Genomic DNA, 23,088 nt, shown 5'->3' with positions numbered 1-23,088 from the left:
AAACTGTAAAACTCCCGCAGTATCAGAGCTGTGAAACAAAGTCACTTTCAGACTCACAAGTTTTTTAATAATTTGTTAGTTATTAACTATAGTTAATTATCAACTACTAATTATAATTTAGTGAGAAAGGGCAATTATTTTTCAGCAGTTGCTAAAAATTTTAGGTTCCCAAAGCATTCTTAATTCAGTCAGTTTTCTTCCCTGTTAGGTGAATGGTATGTTAGTGCAATTGCCTCATACAGAAACTAAGATAAAGAAGGCAAACAGTGCTCTTCGGGAAGTCGCTGGACTTTGGAAGGAGGCACAGTGAGCAGAAAGAGCTTATTTTATTGACAGCAAACACCAAAATGCATTCAAATGTTATTTTGAAAAGGCCTGCTTGTAGCTCCAGTTAATAATTAACATGCATGTGCATACACCAGTCTTTCAGTGAGTTACAGACTGAGAGCCCCAAAGAGGAAAAAAAATCTGAGCTATAAATAGGATCTATGATCGATAAGTAACACAATATTACGGCATTCAGGCAGAGTGAATCAAGGCATGAGGAGTGGAAACTTAGTCTTACTTCCAGGTATGTGTCTTTTTTTTTTGTTTTACGTGGTGCTTTGCTTTACACGGTGCTGGATCTCTGTTTCCTTAATGAATGTTTAAAACTTCATGTATTACTTCTCTCGCTACAAAAAAAAAGAAAAGGAAAATATTTATTTTCGTAATACTGACATTATGATGCTTAGTTAATGGTTCTAAAATACGCTAAAGAGGAGTGATACTGTTGACATATTTCAGGTATTTCTTTCTTTGTTTTTAGTAGAATAGTAGAGAATATTGATGAATAACAGAAGAGCCTAGATCTGGAAACTAACAATGCTTACAAAATTACTCATTGTAATACTGATCACATAGCATAATTACCATGACTAAAACAATTTTTAAAACAATTCAGCAAATTAGAGAAGGCAGCAACAGCACAAAGTGGCTTGGTTTAAATATCTATTGTTTCCCTTCCTAAATTTTGTCACCCTTTAGCATGAACTCCAAAAAAAGTTTGTAATTAATAACAGTTTAAAAATCCTCCTATTTGTTCACAGGTCTGTGTAAGGTAAGGAGCCTGCATGGGTCATCTTCTGTGGAGGTCATGAATCCTCTCTTTGTTCCACAACTGCCAACCATGCAATTTACATAAAGGAGAGTTTGGGATAAAGGGGAATATCATTCTGAACTTTTTCGTATCTTTAAACAGGAATTAAAAAAAAAAATCTCAACAGCAACCCAGACTGGAACATCCATGTTACTGGTTACAACTCTAAGTAACAGTGTGCAGTAAATCTAAAATATCATCCCCTAAGGTGCTGAGACATGCTGCAGCTTGCCCTTAGCCTCTTTTCATTGCCCTGCCAACAACACCAGCCGTTGGGCACTGTTAATCTCTTCCTGATAGCCTTTTCTTCTGCCACTCCCATGCTTCCTCTTTTATTTTGAATGTTCTTCCAGCTATTTTGGCAAGCCTCTGCCTTTCTTCCAAGGACTCACTGCTGCAAGACTCCCACACATTTCAGAACCAAGTTCTGAAATCACACACAATCACCATGTTAAACCGCTAACTAAAAGCTGAAAGGCAAACCTGAGCCAAGTAACCAAACACAAACCTTTCTCCAAATCCCCCTTCCCTTCTTCAGCTACAAAGACCTTCAGGACAGGTCCTTATCCTATTTACTGAAGCAGCTAAAAGACTTAGGGATTTATGAGGAAACAAGTTGGGATGATTCCATTATCTGCAGCAGCCTTTCACGGAGGAGGTAAAATTCCTTGAAAATTGCTGCAATTAGGAAGGAAAAAGAACCAAGGAACACCAGACAAACATTTAGGGACACAGGTCCCATGAAAAAACAAAAGTAGGTTTGTGACAAATGCAGGCTGAGAGCAGCTGTGAGCTTAATTCAACTACATGGATCAATGAAAACGATCAGCAGAGCTCACTGGCACGCAGGGAATGAGGGACTTTAGCTTGGGAAGAAGTGGTAAGACCTTCACACTGCAGGACAGAAGCAGACAAATACAATCATCATCTGCAGAAAGAGGCTACAGAGAGCTACTGGTGAAGAAAACTAGTACACCTTTAAAAACTCCACTTTCTCCACTGAGTCCCTCCTTTGAATATCCAGTATAGCTACAAATGTCAACACTTGCCTTTCAAAGGTATTCTGTGTGTTTCCCTTGACTGAAGATGGAGCAATTTGTTTTGTAAGAATAAACGCTGCCAGAAACGTGACAATTCTCCTTCTTACTATTTGTAGCAAATATAAAAAAAATTTCTTTCAGCTACTTCTTTTGAGAGAAGCAAAGCAAGAAATTACTGTCGTGATGTCAAGTGCCTAACTATGGAGCAATCTGTTAATACAAAGAAGACACACCAGTATAAAACAGTGCGGAAGACTTACTTGTCTTGGGACAATAAGCAAAATCTGACATCAGGATCAGAGCTCCTCTTGTGCCTCCACTGTACAGGTATGAAGACTGATGGAGTCTTTGCCCATACTTACAGCTTGATACAAGCATTAGGACAAAACATACTTCCTGCCCTAAGATTCACATTGTACCTTGAGATGAAATCCTCTAGTTCTGGCTTACTGATGACATTCATCTTCATCACCTAAACTAAATCCATTTTTTACTCAGCTACCTAAAACCAGGAAACTGTTTGCATAAATAACAGTAACATTATTGTTGAAGGGGAAAGCATTTCAAAAGTGAAAGTCTAAATGCTCGTATAAAATTCATGTTGACAACCGAATTTTGAACAGATTCCTGCAATAAACATTTTAAGAATGCAAAAGAATTTAACACAATATACATGGCTGCAGTGCTTTTCCTTTATCATCATAGACTTAAATATCACTTTTATATAATGAATTCCAAATTCCACATACAACTTTATTGTGGTGTAAACAATCATTCAAGATGAAAGGGAATGGCGGATGAACCTCCAAATATGTGTCTGATGTACATCAATGAATATAAGTTGCATGCACATCACATAAGAAAGTAATTTTTGAAAACAATTACACAAGTTATATGTGAAAAAAACAAAGGAAGAATCAGGAGGAAGTACCCTCGCTTCAAATATCAGTTGATTACTGTCTAAAAAGATGTGTCTAAGTAAGTGCTAATTTTAATTTTGCTTGTAAACTGGTATCTTTTAGTCTCTTTTATTCATACCAGTTGCTAGTCATTGTAGTCACCTCATCTGGTAGAGATGAATTTTCAGGTAAGTGTCATCTTTTTTATTTTGATTGAAAAACATGCAAACACTGTGTGCACAGTTAATCATGACCTGGCTCCAGTGAAACATTACTTTTGTTCTATTTAATGTTGGGAAATAGCTGGTAACAAGACTTGTACTTTAAATGCAAGTGCTGGGCAAAGATACTATATAGCTATTGTTTCTCTATGACAAATTATTGCACCTGTAATAATTCTAGCTAGCCAGAAAATCATGCCAAGCTAAACACAAGCATCAGAGAAATCAAGAACCAGAGGGAAAAAAAAAAAGTAATAAGAAATGTCTGCACCGGACATCTTTTCATACAATGATAAAATTTAAAAGAATATGGTTTAACCATTTCCTCAAGAATTAGTGAGTAACTTTGTGCTCCTATTTAACAGACAATTTAAGCCAATTATTGGTGATACTACAACAGTGCCAAGTGTTATAGTGTTCTTCTTGCATTTCACAGTTTTTTTGAAAAGCTTTTTTTTTTGGCTTAAGATCTGCAGTATATAATTTATTTCATTCCTATTTCTTAACAGTCTGGAACAGATTCAACTTCAGTAATTCTAAGAGGCAAAAGGCAAATGTTTCTGCATCAGCATGCTACTAACGGAAACCTCATTGTATTATGGTCGGAAAAAAAAACAAAACTATATTCAGTTACCAGGAGATGCATCAGTACAAAAATTAATGCAAATTTTTGTTACGATGTGAGGATCTTCATTTTGCTCAACTAAAAAGAAGTCAGTAAATTAAATTATGTATTTTTACTCTTCAAAGAACAAAAGCAGGAAAAATTCACAGTAACAGAATAAAATGTTTGTAAAGTTTTTGCTGCACAGCTTAAACACGATCAACCAGCTTTTTCAGTTGCATATACTGCTTACAACCACAGAGACATGCATGGAGCTTAAAATTTAGTTCAAAAGACAACTTTAAAGAAACCAGGAAATTGGAGAAGAGATGAAATTCTGCAATACTGAGAGAAAAACTCTTACTATATTCATTACGCAGTATGAAAAAACTCTACCTGCCACACTCATTTCCTTTATCATGTGTTCAATTAGACTGTGACGCCTTATTCATTCTCAATTGCACCGCACTCCCTTCACTAGCCTCAAGTTTTAACACAGCCCATTTACAGTACCACAACTCATGCCAATGCAAACCACTAGTATTTCTTCTTTTGGGTGAAGGCCCCACCACTGTTGGGTGGCAATTGTGCACTGGTCAGACATCACCAGACAGGCCAGTCCCTACATCCAAACAGGGCTATGGATGACAGGAATTCATGACTTCCTTCCTAGCTAAGAGTAAGAAATGCAGTGATAGAAATGGACACCTCAACCATCTGTACTACATGGGTACAAATTCTAGCAGTGACACAGAAACCCAAACACTGAGCACTAAAGAAAAATATATTATTTTCATATTGTTACACAACATAGAGATGCAAAGAAAAACAATAGAATTGAGCTCAGATATTTCAGAAACCTGGGAAGGGCTCCTGGTTAAAGTCTTTTAATTTCCATGAGGTAGAAAATCATCAAGTATCTTCTTTCCCAGAATATATTAAGCAGGACAAATCTAGTTTAGTTTTTAATGCTGTTGAAAATTCTTTTGATAGCAGTTCATGAAGGGATACTCTGTCATGAGAATACACCCAGTTCCGTCCTGTCCAGTCATAGCGCTTGGGCCCACTGGAAAACAAAACACACAAAATTTAAGTACAGATTATTGCTGGGGGGCTGCTGGGAGCAGTATGCATACTGCAACCTGGTGAATACCCAGGAAAAGAAAATAGACTGCATGGAGAAAGATGGGTGGGCAGTGTGGGGAAGTGAAACAGGAACGGCCAGGCCTGCCAGGAGCTGCTGAGCCATCCTACAGATGTATCTGAAAGATGACAAGATGTATCAGTCATTCCTGGCAGGCATGAACTCCTTCCCCTACTTCTTTCTGCACCGAGTTTCTTCCCCTACCCTCTTTTTCCCTCACCCACATAATTCTGTTACACGCAAGCATTAAAAAGAATATTTGTAAACAGCTGAATCAATGCTGTTTATTAATTGTTACAGCAGTATTACATGCAGATACACTAAACACAGAGCAGAACACAGACCAAAATTCTCACTTTCCTTTCCAATGAAATAAAGTCATTTGCTAACTGAAAGCAAAGATATTCCCAGGTTGGAGATTTGACTTTAAAAGCCTAATGTCCTCTGTGTGGTCATAAAATTGCTGGCAGGTGAACTTGATCCTTCCAGCCTACGTTTACGTATCAAGAAAGAAACTCAAACAAACTGGATTCCACTCCAGACCTTCCTACACACTTAATTCTCCACTTGTAAAACAGGAGCAATGATAGAAAGGCACTCAGTGCTGTTAACATTGGTTAGAGAAGCTAAGAAAAGAGAAAGGAACGAAGTGCTTGGCACAGCAGGGGGGTACAGGTGACCCATTCTTCTTGCTTGCACTTCCAGGAAAAAATGCCTTAGAAGTGGGACCAGCCAATTATCATGACCTCTAGGAGACAGACCACCCCCTTGTCCACAAACAACAAAAGCACTAGCTGAACGTCGAATATCCTGAATTATTCACAATATTCAAAGGAGTAACTTTCAAACCACTAACCCAACTATCAGAAGTCACAAATGCAAAAGTAAATCAAAATGACTATCAGCTTCCACTGAAATCTCACCTGCTGTATGTGAACTGATAACTGTTTTGAATCGAGATTATGTCTCCAGTTACTTTATTATGCATTTCTTACTCTGTCCTTGCAACAAAAAACATGTTTTCACTGTCCTACTCCTAGAAAATGACAGAATGGGCTGAAACTACGAAAGAAAGTGAAGCTAAGACAGGCCATTTAATCAACACATATAATGAAAAAAATGCAGTAATAAGACATGTGAACTGTTTTTGAACATTATTTAGTAACTATCAGTGATATGATCAACATATTAAATAACTTAGTTGTCTGGATCTTCAAAATGGTGTACAGATATGATGTCATTTAAATTTATCATGTCAGCAAGGATCTTCTGTACTCTAACAAATGCCTACAAAGGTTAAATATAGAATAAATATATTTCTCATGGAAAGTCTGAATATCTTTTTAAACAATAAAAGAGAAGAAGTAAAATGGCACATGAAGATATTATTAGAGACATTGTGTAATGTTTAAAATGCCTTTTTAGTTAAAGGAGCTACAAAAAATTAATGCAACCACAGTAATGGTAGGTTACACATCGGTTTTTTTTGGTCAGCTAAATAAAGTTTTACCAACACAGGCTTAATTTCATGTGAGTGTATGCAACAAAGTAGTGCAAACCAAAGGTTAAAAGGATTGAAGAGAATTTCTGTTTCTCCCATCTGAAGCAATTGTCTTCCTCAGGCTATGTTCATAAAGAATCAAGAATTCTACATTTACTGTACAGCTTTCCCAGATATAACATTCAACTCCCCGCCAACCCCAATCACCAGCACCAGTGTTTGTTTCTTTCACTTTTTTGAACATTGCATGTAAGAAACATGTCACTCTGGACCATACAGTATTTGCTGGAGTTGCAACATGCATTTTCAGAAATTAGGAAATACATGAACATGTAGCATTTTCTTCCCGGAAGCACCAATGTTTACCATATTACCAGTTAAGGAAGCACAAAACTGGATATTTGTTGGTGAATCATATCTCATCACAGACATCGAAAAACTCCATCAGAGAAAGTTCAGTTTATTTATTTTATCGTGCGTTTTCCTCAACTGCAGGAGCAATCAAAAAATGAAAACAGCTGACATTTTTCGCAAATCCAGTATTCTGAGCTAGGGTTGGCTCCAAACATATATAAACTCTCTGACTTTAAGTTTCCAAAAGCAGATGAAAACTTTGTGTCAATGAAACAAAAACCCTATAGTCTACTTAGGCAGAATCAAGGTTCTTGAATTATACTTGAAAAAAATACGGAGTGAATAAATTATGATATGCAGTCTACATCTGTCCAAACATAAGTAAAAAGGTTTATTTATTTACTAGGCCACTGCCTTGTCAAGTCAGATCCCTGTTAAATAAATTATTTAATATGAAAAAAGATTCTGGGCGGGGAAAGGAGTTAGTAGTAGTGAAAAATAGCTTACCTAATATGCTGTGCCAGTATAAAAGTATACTAAGACAGAGTTCAAATTTTCTTCAGGTAAACTTTATTTTCTGTAATTGTAATTTCCTCAAAATTGTTTATCTTAGAATCTTAAATTCCACTGAGCTTATCTTTTCCATATGAATCCTACTTTGAAATTGTACCACTGAAAAACCACTCCTGGTTTAGCAATTAATACGCAATTTCTGAGGACCTTTAAGAGATACGCCTCATAGTTACTGTGAATGCTTATAGTTTCCAGCTAGGCGGTTCCTTTACCAGTAGCACTGATAGACTCCCTCTGTTCTTTCCCCAGGACAGTGGAAGAGAACATAAATTTTGGGGGAGGCAGCTACAACACTTTCCAATGCATGTGGCTGCCCTCCCAGCTGAAACCAACCGGAAAACCTGGAATGGATCGAACCACAGTATTAGAGAAGGTAGAGGGAACGGCTAGCGAAGGCTCTCATAAAGCACAGCAGCTCGACAAAAACAACTGTTCACAGAGAGAGCACATAAACACATAAAGCAGGAAATCCCACAGGCTTAAAGGGGAAGGAGACACCCTGTTTAAATACAAAGAGTGGTTTAGATCATAACATCATCATCTCTCTTTTTCCAACAGAAGTTTTGGGTTGTTCTTTGATTATGACTGTGGTTTTTTTTTCCCTATGAATAGGCTATACTCCCCTGTATAGTGGTTTTGCCCTGGATGTGAAAATTCTGTATTATATGTTTACTGGATTAATTAGGCTATATAAGTACACTGCACTGTGTCACAAACCAACATAACAAACCCTTATCACACAGTTAGAATAGATCATGTTTTGAATATACAGTGAAGGAAAAGGTTATTTTTGAAAAGGATATTACGAAGTCCATGGCAGGCTAAGAGAAAAGAGGAAATACATTTCAACCCAGTCTTCAGGCATTACGTATGACACATAACTTACCTAGTGGGTGAGGAGAGCCAAATCTGCCGGTTTGGTGTTTGCTTATTGATTACATACGTTCCCATGTCTCCACCTAATTTAACTGTTAGAACTCCACTCTTAAATCACAAAGGAAACAAACAGATGAGAAATTAAGTAAAGTTTGTGTCCTATTGCTTGACAAGAATTACATCATCTACGATAGGCAAACAGAAATTTACACCCCTGCATCATATTTTCAATAATTTTCCATAAAAATAATAGCTTGGAAGAATTATCATCAGATATCAAACATTTGTGACAACCTGCCTATCTTTGAGTCTGATCTAGACTTTAAACCCTTCTGGTCAGGGTATGATTTAGTGTGTTTGCACTACTCACAGCACCACTATTTAAACAATACTCTTCAACTTTGAACCGTCATCTTGAAAGGTCTGCTAACTCATTTTGCAAAGACCACAACATCATAACCAGTAACAAGCCTTTCTGTTCATGAACAAAGCAGAACCGATGCGGTTCAAAGTCAAGAAGCTTGGTGTGTCATTAGTGAATTCCTGAGCCATGCAGTTTCACCTAACTTTTTTTTAAGAGAATAAACAAAACTCTTTGTGCAGTAATTCTGATAAAGTGCACAGATGCTGAATTACTCCTCAAGAATGTTTCTCATCTAAACTCCTCGAGCTCTGCTTTGTTTTAGTTTTGCCAACTTTAGACCATTATGCTAGTGAACATTTGTTTTCTCTTTCTTACTCACATTTCTTAGCCACAACATGATTAATACGTCTACAGCATTTTCAGAAATGTATTTTGAAGAGCAGCTATAACTCTGACAAGAATATTTCTATCCTAACTTGAAGAGTAGAACAATGATGCTACTTGGATTTGAGTTAACCTGCAGATGATCTGAAATATGCTAGTTAAAAGAGCATCTCTACAGAATGTAATTTGATGACTCAGGTAATAGGTTAGTCACATTTAATCTACAGTTTCACAAATACATTTCACCCTACGGCATGACACAGCACATTTTTGAATCCATACCCTCCCCCCCTTAGTCAGGAGATATTATTGTTAGAGCTGCAATTATTGCTAGGGCGATTTTCTATGTATAAACACTTAACTGTGGGGAAAAGATATTTTCATTTCTGACTACCTACGGCCTGCGATCTTACTTGGTAGCACAGGCAGTAGCTTAGGCCTTCGTTCCCCTATGAAGTAATCCAATGTTACTGGTTTCTGACATATCTCAAGAAGTATCACCAGTGAAGTAACCCTCTCAAGATCTGAATTCTTTACTCCACTCTCAATGCTGTTGCTGTGCTTGATAATGGATTTACAGCTGTCAGCAATAAAATGGAAAAATTAAAGGCATCCCTGATTAATAGTGCCATCGGATTGTTCTGCTGGTTGTACTAATTGGATATTGGTTTAGTCTAAAGAAGGACAAAACCAAACTACTTCTCTGATTGCCATGAATCCAATCTTTACTATATCTCAGCAGTCTCTGACCTGTAGAGATACAGCAGAAAAAGAGCATGTTGGGATCATTAACCCTGAATAGCTGCATAATGGTGTCAGTATTCTTTTATGTGCTAATTAGAGCCACTTGTAGAAATTCAATGTGATTAATGTTATGCCATACATTAAATAAACACTACAAGTAAATAGGTTTCCAAAGAGTTAATGAAAAAGTTATATTATTGCTTATATTATATGTCAGCCATTGGAGAGCACTGTTGCTCTATTATTTAAAATTAAATAAAGCTTAACTTCTAATGCTGGGTTTAAAACATTTACCCACACACTTTGCAATACTTTTGAAATATCAGAAAACATAGCTGGAAGTTTTAAGAACTTAAAATGCAATACATTTTAACCCTATTTTGACGACTATCACTGCAAGTGCTTTGTACTACTTTATGAATGCTTGTCAGTTCCTGGTAACAAGAATATTCTTCACATGAGATTTTTTCAACCCGTACATTAAGATATAAACCACACAAAGAAACAAAGTTCCTAAGAATTCACAGCAGTAGCCAACCTTTAATCAAGTTCGCCACCTTGTGGCTTGCTATAACAGTAGCTTTTTTTTGTTTGGAATTAACTTTGGTAAAGTTGGCACCATTTAAGCTTTTACTCTTCACAGAAACTACAACAAATTTTCAGATAATCCTATAGCCTATGCAACACAGGAGTACTGATGGGTGTAAAAGCAATTCCTCAGAGCCTTGCAGTGAGCAAATATCAAATACAATCCACTGTAAATTTACCAGAGATAAAATTATGATATGACTTAAGACCTTCATGTAATAAAGTATGTAAAAATATTAAAAGGGGAAATGTTATCTTTTTGATAATTTTTGTCTTAATGTCTTTACGCCAGCCTAACAGATACTGAAGTGCTAACAGATACTAAATAGTAATGGTTAAACAATTCATTGCTGTTCACCAGCTAAGTAATTAGCTATAACATTAATCCATATGTAATTAAAGAAACAAATAATATTTGCTAATTGCAACAACAGGGTTCGGCTAACAAGATGTTGTCTTCTATTCTAGTCATGTGAAATAAAAAATTAACGTTATAATCACACAAAGTTACACGTGAGCAGGTCTGAAAACTACAGGATTTTTTTTCACAGTGCACCCCAGACCATCTGCTGCAACATCCCAGAGCATAAACCCACATCTGACAGAGCTAGAAACAAGTAACCTCCTCGTGGTAAGACACGAACAGGAAGTAGCACTTACATAGTTTACAAAAAACCTGTGTTGCAGACTGAAATGTAGGGAGAGTCTGCACCCTCCTCCAAGTCATGCAGAGGGCTATGGCATATGACCAACTCCAGGAATTTTATATAAAGCTAATAAATTCCTTAAATAAACAGAACTGTCATTTGTAATATGAGTCTGACAGTCCTGTAAAAGAAAATAAGTAGGCGGTCTGTTAAATGTTTCAATTATCAGGCTTCCCATTGTCCCCTGTGACAGTAGTTTTCACCCCACACGTTCTCATTTTTGCAACCCCTCATCCAAACATTACATGCTCTACTGCTCCTCTCCACCACAGGCTGAATCATCAGTGAAGCCAGGACAACACATACTCTGCCTGGTCAAGATACATGCTGCCTCTCCGTACTCAGGATGATCAAAAACTGCTCTACCGATTGCACCTAAGCTACACGTGACGAGTTACGCAGGCCTGTCCTCGCATTTTTCTTGAGGGAACTGACAGCTGATGTCAGAGATCAAAGCGAGATCAAAAAGTTTTAGGGACCACTGTGAAATCAGAAACGAGTTTCTGCCTCCTCTCATGCTGGTTTATTACTCTGTACTCTGTCCTTCTCTATACACTACACATTTTAATTTTCATATAACAGCAAGTGTCACTTTTTACCAAAATAGCTGCTATACTCAATAAAACAAAACATAAGAATAATTTTTTACTTAGCATATTTTATCATTAAAGTAGTAAAAACTCACTGTATTTTAAGTGTGGGCACTAAGGTGACAAGTTTAAAATTCTCTTTCAAAGATAAGATCTACAATAATTATAGCAGTAATAACAGAAACTTAAAAACATACCCCTAAAGAGACATCATAATCTTCTGGGGTAAAAGGCTTATCTGTGAGATCCTCAAAGAAATCTGCTAAGGAGTCCAGTGTTTCTTCAGCCAGTTTTTCGTAAGTGGTCTCATCTAAACAGCTGTAAACGACATATAATCCCATAATTAGAAAGAAAAGGTTTTTCCTTTAGAAGGCAGCATTTCCTCTGTAATAAAAACATAACAAGACTGTGATCTTGGAGGAAACAGAGATATCACATGAAACAAAAAGTTATTTCTCTTAAGAAAATGTAAGTAACAAAGCACCTCATAAACAGTGGTGGAATTTTGAAATTTTGGTAGTAGAGATCACTAACTGAAGAATGTGTACTTCCTTCCTTTAGATACATGGACTACTGAGTACTAGGAGGACAGAGCTGGTTCCAAATTAAGCATTTTCATAGAAGGACTTTGTACAAGAATTGCTTAGTTGAAACTCTTTGAATACATATAAACATTTCTTGTATGGAGCGTATGTCACCTGATTATAAGAAAACTACTGTAGGTAAAGGCAGAGGTTTAGAAACCAGTATCTGTATCAAATGCCCTATCTACATACAGCATTTGACTTCTCAGCTGGAATTCCCAATGCAGTCCAGTAATTACACACTATTTAAAATGTGCTTATAAGCTAACACTTCTACAATTACCTTCTTCAAAGAGTCTCAAAGCACCCTAGTGGCCATTATGTAGGGCTTAAAACAGCTGTGAGATTGCTTCTGTTATCCTCTTTAAATAAGTAGAAAAAGGCAGTGCGAACAAAGTCTGTAGCAGTTTCTTTAACCAGATGTCATTAAATTACATTATTTTTTGTATACATATCAGTGTCAAGTTTTAATAGTGTGTATGTAGGTGGGCGTCTCTAGCAACACATAACCCAGTGAAATCATTTCAGCTTTTGCTAACAGATATGGCAACACAACATGATTACAGTTACTGTGAACTACCGTGATGTAGTATCTTTCAACTGATGATATAGAAAGTTTCCTACCAGGGAATTACAGAAATACGCTGCACATCACTTATGTGAGGGCCACCACAGAAACACCTAGGGGTATGAAGGAAGAAAGACCTTTGGGTTGGGATGTAGGATGCAGTTCAGGTACTTAACGATAAGGGCCATTTTTGACAGCTGCACAATACTTTCTTGGCCCTCCAGCTCCTGCATCAAAAGGGGAGAAGTCTCCTACAGGTACTGTGTCATGTCATGCCAGGCCAAGCCAGCAATTTCATGCACCTTGGGGTATGTAAAATGCTGCTGCTTAAATACCTATGTTTAGCTACATGAATTATTTCCTAAGTGACTTCCCAAATTCATCTAAAATGTTTTCCTACAAACCTACACTTCTCTACACTATCATACCAACACTAACATTATGTTAGTTTTATGGCCTACTGTGTCTAGCAATGATTTATTTTAAATGCGCAGCCAATATTGTTGTATGAATATCTCAGTAAAATTTACCTTTTGTTGTTCAGAGTTCCTGTGTTTCTTAAATTCATAAACTGAACAGTCTTGCTCTTCACCTTTGAAGCATATTCTAACTGCTGTAGAGAAGAATCCTAAAAAGTAAGATGGAATCAAAAGTTAAAAATCAAAGAATTATATATTGCATATTGTCACATAAATAGATTCTTGAGGAGCATTCCATCCCCAAGTAAAATATTAATATTTAATGTTACAGAGCCAAAATATGGGGCTATAGTCCTTGGATGGTTGAGGCAATCTCATATCATTGTGCTCTGTAATGAGAAAAAAAATGGAAAAATGAGAAAAATATTTTATTCATGGAATAACGAACCAGGGAAGAGAAAAACCTTTTTCTTTTGCTCTGCCACAGAGTTACCGAGCAGCCTCGCACAACTGGTACGGGCCAGGGTTTCCACAAGCGTGTTTATCTCGGGCACTCCACTCTGTGCCTCCCCGCCAGCGGCCTCGACATCAGCAGAGGCCCTGCGTGCTGCTCGCTTACGCGCTTCCAGCCCGCCTGGGGATCCTGGTCGCTTCTGTGACAACTGTGAACCGCGTTTCGGTTACGATTTGTTAAAAAAAATTTAAAAAAATTTAAAAAGCAACGGAAAACGGCCCCAAAGGCCGGTCACCACACCCGCAACGCGAGTGCGGGCAGAGGCCGCCCCCACCGCGCACCCGGGCGGCTCGGGGGGCTCCAGGGCGGCAGCAGGCGACATGGCGCCGCCCGCCGCGCCTGGGCCTGGGCCTGGGCCTGGGCCTGCGCCCGCGGCGGGGGCGCGTTGGGCCCCGTCCGCGGCGGGGTCGCCCGCCGCCAGGAGGGCCCCGGCCCCACGGCCGCGCCGCCCCGCGCCCTCCCGCCCCGCTCACCGCCGCGCCGCCCGCCAGCGGCGCCCCAGCCGCGGCCGCGCCCGCTCCGCCGCGCCGTGCCGCCAACGCCGCCCGCCGCGCGGCGCCCAGTGCCCGCGCCGCCCCCGGCCGCCACATGCCGCCGCTCGCTGCGGAAGCCGCCGCGGCGGGGCGGAGCCAGCGCTCGACGAGGCGGCGGCGGCGGCGGCGAGCGGCACCCGGAGCCGGAGCCGGAGCCGGCGCGGCCGCTAGCGCCCTCCGGCGGCGCCGCTGGGCCCGGCCCGGGCGGGTGGTGGCGGCCGCGGCCGGGTGAGGTAGGGCCTGGCGGGGGCAGACCCGGCCGTACTGGAATAATCACATAGGCGCAGCAGGGCAGGGAGCGGGGAGAGGCCATTCTGATGAAAAAGCGTCTACAAAAAGCTTGGCTGCAGCGGCACAGAAAAATTTCCCTTCAGCACCTTCCCCAGGTCAGCACTGCAGGAGGCAGCACTGCCACATAAACCCATAAATACATGAAGCACACAGGAATTAAGCCCTAACACTGAGGACTGCACACATTTTCCCGTTTCTGCAGGTCTTTCTCTTGAGTGAGCAGCTGCCACTTGCCAATGTATCAGGGAATAATTCGTTTATGCAAGACAGGTGATTTCTCACCACGGTTTATATTCTTTTTTTTTCCCCCCCTCTCTCAGCTGAAATTATTTTCAACCACCTAAAGGGTAAAACCCCAGATAATTCAAGCAGGTTATACAAATTTTAGCAGAGAGTGTGGTGTCTGGCATAATCGAAGTTCTCCACCCCAAATCATGTTATTTTTTCCCCAGTTTAGTCAGCTTCTTGTCTCTTCCTAGCAATGTCCTGTGCGTGGCTCCACTACCCTTATCTTCCCCCAGACCTTGTCCGGGTCTGTGATCTTACTGCATTTTGAGACTGAAACTTTTATGCATCAAGTGGATACAAGATACTCTATTTGATTCAAGATCAATCCCACGTTCTTACCACTTTTGGAAGAACTTAGTTACGTTTTTATAGCTATAGTGGCCTACAAACTGAGTTAATGTCAGTACAGAGAAACAGTAACTTTTTTTCAGACCAAAGAAAAGATCAGTAAAACAAAACCTAGTTTGCATACCTTGGTGGGCAGAGGGCACAGGCGCTATATTCCTGGAAGAATGTCTTTTTTTCTCTATATCATTTCATCTCATAAAAGATATTGCTTGTTTACATACCTTGGCATTCCTATAAAAAGGGTATCAGAGGATATTTATTTCATTTTCTGGGTAGCTCCATATTGATTTTTCTGTAATCATTACATGTCTTTTGTAGGTGTATGAAAATGTTGGTTTCTCTTATTTCTCATATAATTACAGATCAATGAATTCTTACAGATGAAGTATTCTTCAGTATTAGCACTTCCACTACCTATTAAAAAGAATTGTGGACAATGTTAAAGCTAATGAACTTTACAAGACGGCACTGGCAAAGAGATTTGTTCCCACCACTTCCAAAGGCCGTGAGCTCCTGGATAGCAATTTTGACAATTATTTCTTACTGTTTTCCATCTTGATCCTTGTCCCTTAGGTGAATGTCGTCCATATCACAGCGCTTTGGTGCCGGTATCTTTTTGCGCGTGCTCAAGACAACTGCCAAGCAGCAATAATTCTGGATGCAAAGTAGCTGCAGGGTCAGGTCCTACACTTTCAGTCTGGAAAGAGCTGGTATCTTTTTGCAGGCAAATATATGCACCACTGCAAAATGAGTCAGCAAACAGCTTCCAGGTGGAGTAGGCAGAGGGCACCACAGACTGCTCTTTATCGCTATCCTTCAGTGCTTTGGGGCAAATAGCACTGGCTTATATGAAATTAAGTTGCCTCAAGTATAAGAAAAACCAACAAGAAAACATATTGGGATAGAATTCAACATTTTGAAAACACTAATTCCTAGTAGAAGGACATAGTCTTTTTTTTTTTTTCTCTTTCTTTTTAAAAGGCGGGGGGGGGGGGGGGGGGGAGAAAGGAAGACTATTAAAGCTATTGCCAAAGGCAAAACTCTCCCTCTGAATGCCACAGGATTAAGTTACAGGGTCAGACACAACCAGATTTACAGTTATTCCCTATCCCTCTATCCCTATCCCATTCCCTATATCTCTAAGTGGGCATCAACCTGTGCTTTTATCTTCCTGGCAGCTCAGAGGGCCCAAGTTTTGCACACTGATAGTCCGCATGCCTATGACCTAATTCTTTGTATTTTGCTCCCTGTGGTGAGTTCCATCTGTTTAGGTCTAGAGAAATATACCAATACATCACTTTAATACCCCAGGGAGTTGATTATTTATGCCCATGGCCTTCTGTGTGTGTTTTATTTTTACTTGACAAGCATTCCCTTACCAGCTTAGAGATACGTTTGAATGTCTTTAAATCCTCAAAGAGCCACTACCGATGCAAGCTAAAGAGAAACCAAATTTGGGCATGAAAGGTACACATCCTTACAGGCCTTCTGTCCTCTTGGATGTTTGAATTTTTACAACATTTCACGCACAAGGGAAAGTGTGCCAAGTTATTGGTCATTAACATTGCTCAGCTGTGGTCACACTTCCCTCTCAGCAGAAGCACATATTGATAAAAAGAAATTAGTAAGAGGACAGGCTTCAGGGGTAGATTTACCACTAGGCTCCATAATCTATAGAGGATTTCCTTTAGCAAGGATTAAAGGACTGTTTTCATTTATAAATGACCTTTTTAGAAGAACTGTACACAAAAGATGGTTCATTTTCTGAAACATTTAGTATAGACACTATTTTTGGACAGAATGGTCACACTTAATTTTTTTGCCCTCTGGATTCTTGCTAAGGATAAACAATTTGGATACTACAGTCTGCTAGATAACTGGAAAAAGAATCAATTTAGTATATACCTGCTTTTGGAGTTTAACCTGATGCTTAAACTAATAACTTTAAACTTTTTTCTCTTAATAAGACTAATGAGAAATACTTTATATAGAAACACATTCTGAATATGGCATACACTGTGCATGAAGGAGCAGACACTTCTGTGCAAGTATAAAATTGTTTTGCTTGCAGGGCATACAGATTGGTCTCTGCATTTCCAGGGAGAATGCTGCAGAAGAATTATCTTGCTGAGATTAAGCCATCTCATTGTAAACCTGGAAAGGGACAGTAATGAGCCATAGTTTCTAGGTTCAGCCAGAGACTCTACATACTTGGAAATTCTTTTTCCCTTTTCTGTTCTGTGCAGAATAGCCCCCCTCCTTGTCAGGGGTATATGATCATAACAGGGTGTATGATCACAACAAGGTAAGAAAAAAGAAACCTTAAATGAGAAGTTCTAGAGAGAGGTATAAGGCATGATTCTAGGAATAAGAGTGCCAAATTTTGCTTATTTGGTTAATTAAAGTGCCAAATTTTTGCCAGACCATCAGGTGTGCTAGCACTTACTTCTAGAAGAAGTAAGTAGCTTTCCTAGCAGCTTTCATATACTTCAAAGTGACAACTGTTTACTTTTTAAATACACTGCTGCATCGAAGTGTGAAATCTTGGACTGGTGGTCATTGGTGCTTCTGATCGTGTCCTTGCTGTTAGAGGAATTAAGGAAACCAGATCAGTTTCTGTATTTACCTCAAAATGATCGCCATACCAAAAATCCTGAAATGCTGCTGTTGAGCAGTGCCTACTGAGTATGTTTCCTTTGCCTTTTCTACTGTAGCTTAAAGATTCTCCTCTTCATTGAAGAGCTGGTAAAAGGTCGAGACAGATGATGTCTTGTGCAATGGGTTGGCCCATCTCTTAAAGACCATTTCTTGAAGGTACAGAAAGACCAGAACAGTACATTTGGTATGAATCACAAACAAGTTGATACTTGTCAGAGTCTTGGGAACAAAATATTTTATTTGTCAATAAAACTATAGTTTACAATAGTATTTACTAAATAAATTATATAATTTCTCTTTTACAAGCAATAAACTAAAATCAAAAATATTTCATAGACAATATATGTACACAACATAAGGCCTTGTTATAAATAACAACTTTCTCTTCTTTTCACCAACAGTGAAAATAGCTTTAGAGGCTCATCTTCATATAGTATGTGCAGAGACTTACCTTAACCCTTGCATGTAATCAATTCCAATTTCCACCAACATGGACTTAAGTGATTAGAACTGAAGGGTGAAAACAAGTGAAGTTAATTTTACTCACCACCGGGCTGATTTTTAAATAGGTAAAGCAGATAATATACTTTGCTTGTGCATAGTTACAGAATGCATGCAAATGAAGTCACCAGAGAGTCAATAAGAAAATACCACTTTCAAGTCCAAAAGGATGATTGGCAGGGGACTAGAAAGCAGCTCTAACAGTTCTTCACAGTTCAGCAAGCAACAGCACACGAGAGCAGAGTGTGGAATGTTTCATGTCACATTTGCCAAGTCTATCAATCTTCTCCATGCTTCAAAGATCCTGATATTTCTTAGAGATAAGTTCAGTTGATTATTATGCTTTGTCTAGTAGGCTCAGCAAATTCATCCTTTTTAAACCAAGAGTGCAGAGAGTGCTGCTCATCTACTGTGGTCACTTCTTGTCCATTGTAGTTCTATTCTTCATGTATTCTTTATTACTGGAAACACAGAAATAAAAAGCAAAAAGGTTGTATGTGTTTTCTTTCTAGTAGAGTTTTAAATGAATAAAGTCTCAAGGGGTTGCAGCACAGTTCAGCAGTGATTCTGCTCCCACCTCACCCCCAAGTCAAAAGCACTGGGTCTCTGTTCTTGTATAACAGCCAACCCCTAAGCTTCTGCAAACATTTCAGCATGCTTTTAACACATGAAATCCAGCCACTTGCTGCTGAAAAATGCTGAACATGAGGACATCACAGAAGACAATCAACACCGAGAGGACTTAACAGTTCCCAGCAGCTTTTATTACTTTGCAGAATCAACTGGGGCTTTTGTAACTTGGAATGCTTATGGGGAAATAACTGCAGTCTTACTGAAGTCATTTATGAAAGTCCTGTGAGCTTCCACAGGATACCCCTCCCCAGCTGTAAAGTTATACCTATCTGAAAAGTTTCAGGCACAACTAATGTTCCAGTCAAGGTCATAACAATCATATTCCATCACTAAGAAATTACTTAATAATATTAATAAGTTAGAGTTTTCTACAGTATTTTCTACAGAAGCAGCTGTTACATAATACAGTCGATCACTTTTTAGTACCTTTATGAAGTCAGAGGGGAAAGCAGTGCTGTTCTTTGCTAAACACTTTACTACCATTATTCAAACTAAGGATAAACTGACTCCTGAACAAATCTTACGTTAAAGTCAAATGCACCTACAACTACTGTTTCCAGCTTGGAGGAAAACACAGAAACAAAAAATAAACATCTGGAGCAACCTCACTTTAAAGGCTTCTAAAAAAAATATAAGGAGGGCACAAGTCCCCATTTATTAAACTGATTTTGCAGGTCACCTTTAAATTGTACTTTCAGATATAAGCATTTAACTAACCTTCAGACAGTTCAACAACAATCTAATCTTAGCTATGAGCAACAACAAGAAAGCTCCCAGGGCATTTTGAATGTTTATCTTACAAAAATGAAACCAGTAGATTTAAATCAACATTTTGGTTAGGACTTCCAGCACTAGACCTTGAACTGTGAAGAAATGTATTAAACTGTTGCAGACCTTAAAACTGTTGCTGTGTTGTGCACTGCTGGAACGAACAGTCGGGGGCTCACAATCACTGGTGGTCAGTGAGCAAAGCACACATTTCTCAAAAGCTGTTCACTTTCTCTAGATAGCTGTGTTATTCTCGCCATATAGCCTACATACACTTAAAAGTGCTACAGTATGAAATAGCACATCCTTAAAGGGTGCAGAACAATTTAACAGGTAAAATGGAATTGTTGGACAAACGAGTAAAATTAAGGTAGGTAGATGATATTTTAAGAATGGCATGAGGCTAACAAGGATGTTTTGATGTTTTTTAAGAATCAATGTAGCAAAAAAGGTTGAAAAATGCTAGCGTAAGTAAACTTTTTTTTTTAAATGAAGCTAGGATAAATTAGTTAAAATTTTCCACTGCCTTCTACTTTGTGCTTGAAAGCTCAGATCTGAATGTCTGCAGGTACGTTTTTGACACAGACGTAATAGTCAGTCAACACAACTTCAGATACTTTGGCTTTATCGCTACTTTTAACTCTCAAAGGATATTACCAATATTGCCGACGTTAGCTTTGTGCTGTGTCAGTAAAACAATTAGTGCTAGCTTTCTCCTGCTCCCTTTCCTCTCATGTGTGCAAAGTATTTCAAAGGCGTCATGGGTGAAGAAAAAAAGACTGCAAAATTTGCATAATAGGACAAGATAGACTAGACAGAAACTGATAGCAACAGCTGACTACCAGAGTCAGTCACAGACACGCTGTTCAAGGCACTGATGCCAGTGTAAGGATCTGGGACTAAAGTGTTCAACTTTGTGTCAGGTACAATCCAGTCCTGTGCATTTTAGTCTGACAAAAACTTCCATCCATTTTAACGTGCAGGACAAGATCCTCTGAACAATTTCCATTGCACAACTGCTGGGGTTACTTTGATGCAAGAAACAATTTTTTGATAAAGACTGAGTTTGGCCATAAAATCAGGGCCAAAATGATACTGAATGGACAAATGACACTACATGATGCAATCCTGTGATCAATGTCTGGGGTGTCTAGCACTGGTTATATGATGGATTTAGACTTGCTCTACTACTTGACTTTTTTTGGACTCTACTTCTCTTTTCATGGATTTGTTTTTGAGAATATTAATTTCCTCATACAGTGCATTAAAAGCTATGGGCACCAAAACTTACAGCTTAGTGACAATATATGCTGGTGTTTTAACACTTGGCTAACTCAGCTAATGTATTAATTGTAATCTGAAATATTACATTTCAGTCTAATCAAGAACATAATTGCTATCTGATTTTGATGCACAAGAGACTGAAATGCTGCTCGTATATTGCTTCCTAAAACTTCAACAAAAACAGTTATCTGTGCCGAACTACATTCAAGTGTTGTTTCACCTTATACCATGCCCTCATATCTATGAGAGAATTAGGCCTTTTTTCCCCTGTTCCTTTTTAAGATCCTGGGAGAATGGATGGATACAGGGATAAAACAGATAGCAGAGGAAAGATGTGGTTATCTCACTAAAGGAAGCTATTTCACAAAACTACTAGGTTTTCCCTTAAGCCTTGCTTAGGGTTTTCAGCCTTAAGTAAACAGAATTCTGCTTTGAGGAAAGAGTGCTTTGTTGGACCCAGAATGTGCACATAACTGTGATGAACATTTTAAGGGTTTAAGGACTGGTTGTCTGCCAAACTTTATGAAGTCTATGTAGCTTTGATTGTTTCTAAAGAGCTAATTAATAGACCAATTACTGTTCATCTACTATCTGTGTACCTACAGCAGTTTTAAGATACAAAATTAATCTCCAGCTACGTTTTAAGACTTCAAAATCCTAAATAAAACTGGCATTTAGACATAAAACCACAATGGGTAATTCTGCATGTAATAGTGTTGTCTACACAATTAATCTGACACAAATCATAGTTACACTAACCAGACACTGAACAGGTAGGACTTGCTCATCACTACAGTTACTCCTGTCTTTTATTTTACCAAAGCCCTTATCAATCCTTTGCAATCAAATTTTCAGTGGTAGGGATTTATAAATGATAAACAAATTTTGTGTACCTTTCCTCCAACAAAGGAGGGCAATGCTGTTTCCACATAACTATTCCTGTACCACCAAACTTCCATTATAATTAACATATAGAAGGACTCTTCAGGCAAAATAATTTATTAAGAAAAGCTATAGCTAAGTAGATAGGCAAAATCCTGTATACACTATCAACTGATTTAATATGCATAGTATCACAACAGAGCAAACTGCAGAGCTTGTCACTGTGCTATTTACAGTCATGCTCTGCACTTACACATAGTAACTGTAAAGGAAATCAAACTTACTTATTCTGAACCAATTAGCCTAATACTTAAACCTCACTACTCTGATTTTATTGACAGTGTAGTCTGTCAAAATAATATGACAGCTGCCTCCCTATCAATAAGTCATTTCAGGAGTAGGCAGACAAAACACAGTTCATAATTCTGTTCCTGAAAGAGTAGCAAATGCAAAGCTCAAAATAGCTGAAACTTTGTTGTAGAACAGAAGGAACATCTTTATGTTCTTAAACATCTGATTTACATTTTCAGCTCTCTAGAGAGTAACGTTTCAAATTTCAAATTATTTTATATATCTGCATCTCTCTTTCTGCAATTTTTCAGTAATCATTTCTTACTACATTTCTTACAGTGCTGGAATATTCAGAAATAATTTAGATTGCCTCATACTTACTGCTCAGTGTGGAACATAGTCATGTTTTATTAATAAAAGCTAGATTTCTTAATTTACTATCTGGTTTAAAACATTTAACAGAAAATTAGCCAATGGTATTTTAAAGTAAACTTGGATCTGATGATGTTCATAACAGTAATGTTTAGAGTGACAGGTGCAGAAAACGCTCATTTGCTGAACCCACTCTGCTCAGAACTGAGGATTTTCCAGACCAGCATTTAAGCTGGAAACTCAAGATACCTCTGTACCTGTCCTGCAACAAAAATTCTTGCTGTTACCAGGTAAATTCTGAGATGAATGTCAGTTTTGACATCAGCTGCAGGGTGTGGGTCTGCATAGGGTTTCCTAACATATCACCCAACAATATCAGTGCACTTACCTACAAGAAGAATTTCACTTTTACAGTGTCTGCCCTCCC

At 38.5% G+C, this 23,088-nt stretch overlaps 2 protein-coding genes and 1 long non-coding RNA gene across 6 annotated transcripts in view; 1 reads left to right on the top strand and 2 right to left on the bottom strand.

The window, feature by feature from the left end:
• Positions 1-307: 307 nt before the first annotated feature.
• On the bottom strand, positions 308-14,467 carry FXN (frataxin). Of its 2 annotated transcripts, XR_010386071.1 has the most exons (6): positions 14,286-14,467; positions 13,410-13,507; positions 11,925-12,045; positions 8,361-8,458; positions 4,763-4,968; positions 308-674 (listed from the first exon to the last, which is right to left on the bottom strand). XR_010386071.1 is itself a non-coding variant. In XM_064501752.1 (5 exons), the coding sequence occupies exons 1-5, from the start codon at positions 14,400-14,402 to the stop codon at positions 4,815-4,817; spliced, it is 588 nt and encodes a 195-aa protein (XP_064357822.1). In that variant the 5' UTR covers positions 14,403-14,467; the 3' UTR covers positions 308-4,814. The 2 variants fall into 2 exon arrangements, 1 of the variants encoding a protein (XP_064357822.1); XM_064501752.1 differs by having other exon boundaries at positions 308-4,968.
• On the top strand, positions 2,236-6,362 carry LOC135324809 (uncharacterized). Its single transcript, XR_010386072.1, has 2 exons — positions 2,236-2,505; positions 3,808-6,362. It is a non-coding gene; the product is annotated as an uncharacterized LOC135324809 (long non-coding RNA).
• Positions 14,468-18,148: 3,681 nt separating the features above from the next.
• PIP5K1B (phosphatidylinositol-4-phosphate 5-kinase type 1 beta) overlaps positions 18,149-23,088 on the bottom strand; it is a 113,002-nt gene continuing 108,062 nt past the window's right edge. For all 3 annotated transcript variants that reach the window (XM_064502800.1, XM_064502798.1, XM_064502799.1), the window contains one exon: positions 18,149-18,892. In XM_064502800.1, coding sequence (XP_064358870.1) covers positions 18,890-18,892 — 3 coding nt within the window. In that variant the 3' untranslated portion in view covers positions 18,149-18,889. The remainder of the gene's footprint in view (positions 18,893-23,088) is intronic.

This window comes from Dromaius novaehollandiae, chromosome Z (genome assembly GCF_036370855.1).
Source record: "Dromaius novaehollandiae isolate bDroNov1 chromosome Z, bDroNov1.hap1, whole genome shotgun sequence".
In the NCBI taxonomy this organism is placed as follows: domain Eukaryota; kingdom Metazoa; phylum Chordata; class Aves; order Casuariiformes; family Dromaiidae; genus Dromaius; species Dromaius novaehollandiae.
The sequence above is the reverse complement of the archived record's forward strand: the minus strand, read 5'-3'. Positions and strand labels throughout refer to the sequence as shown.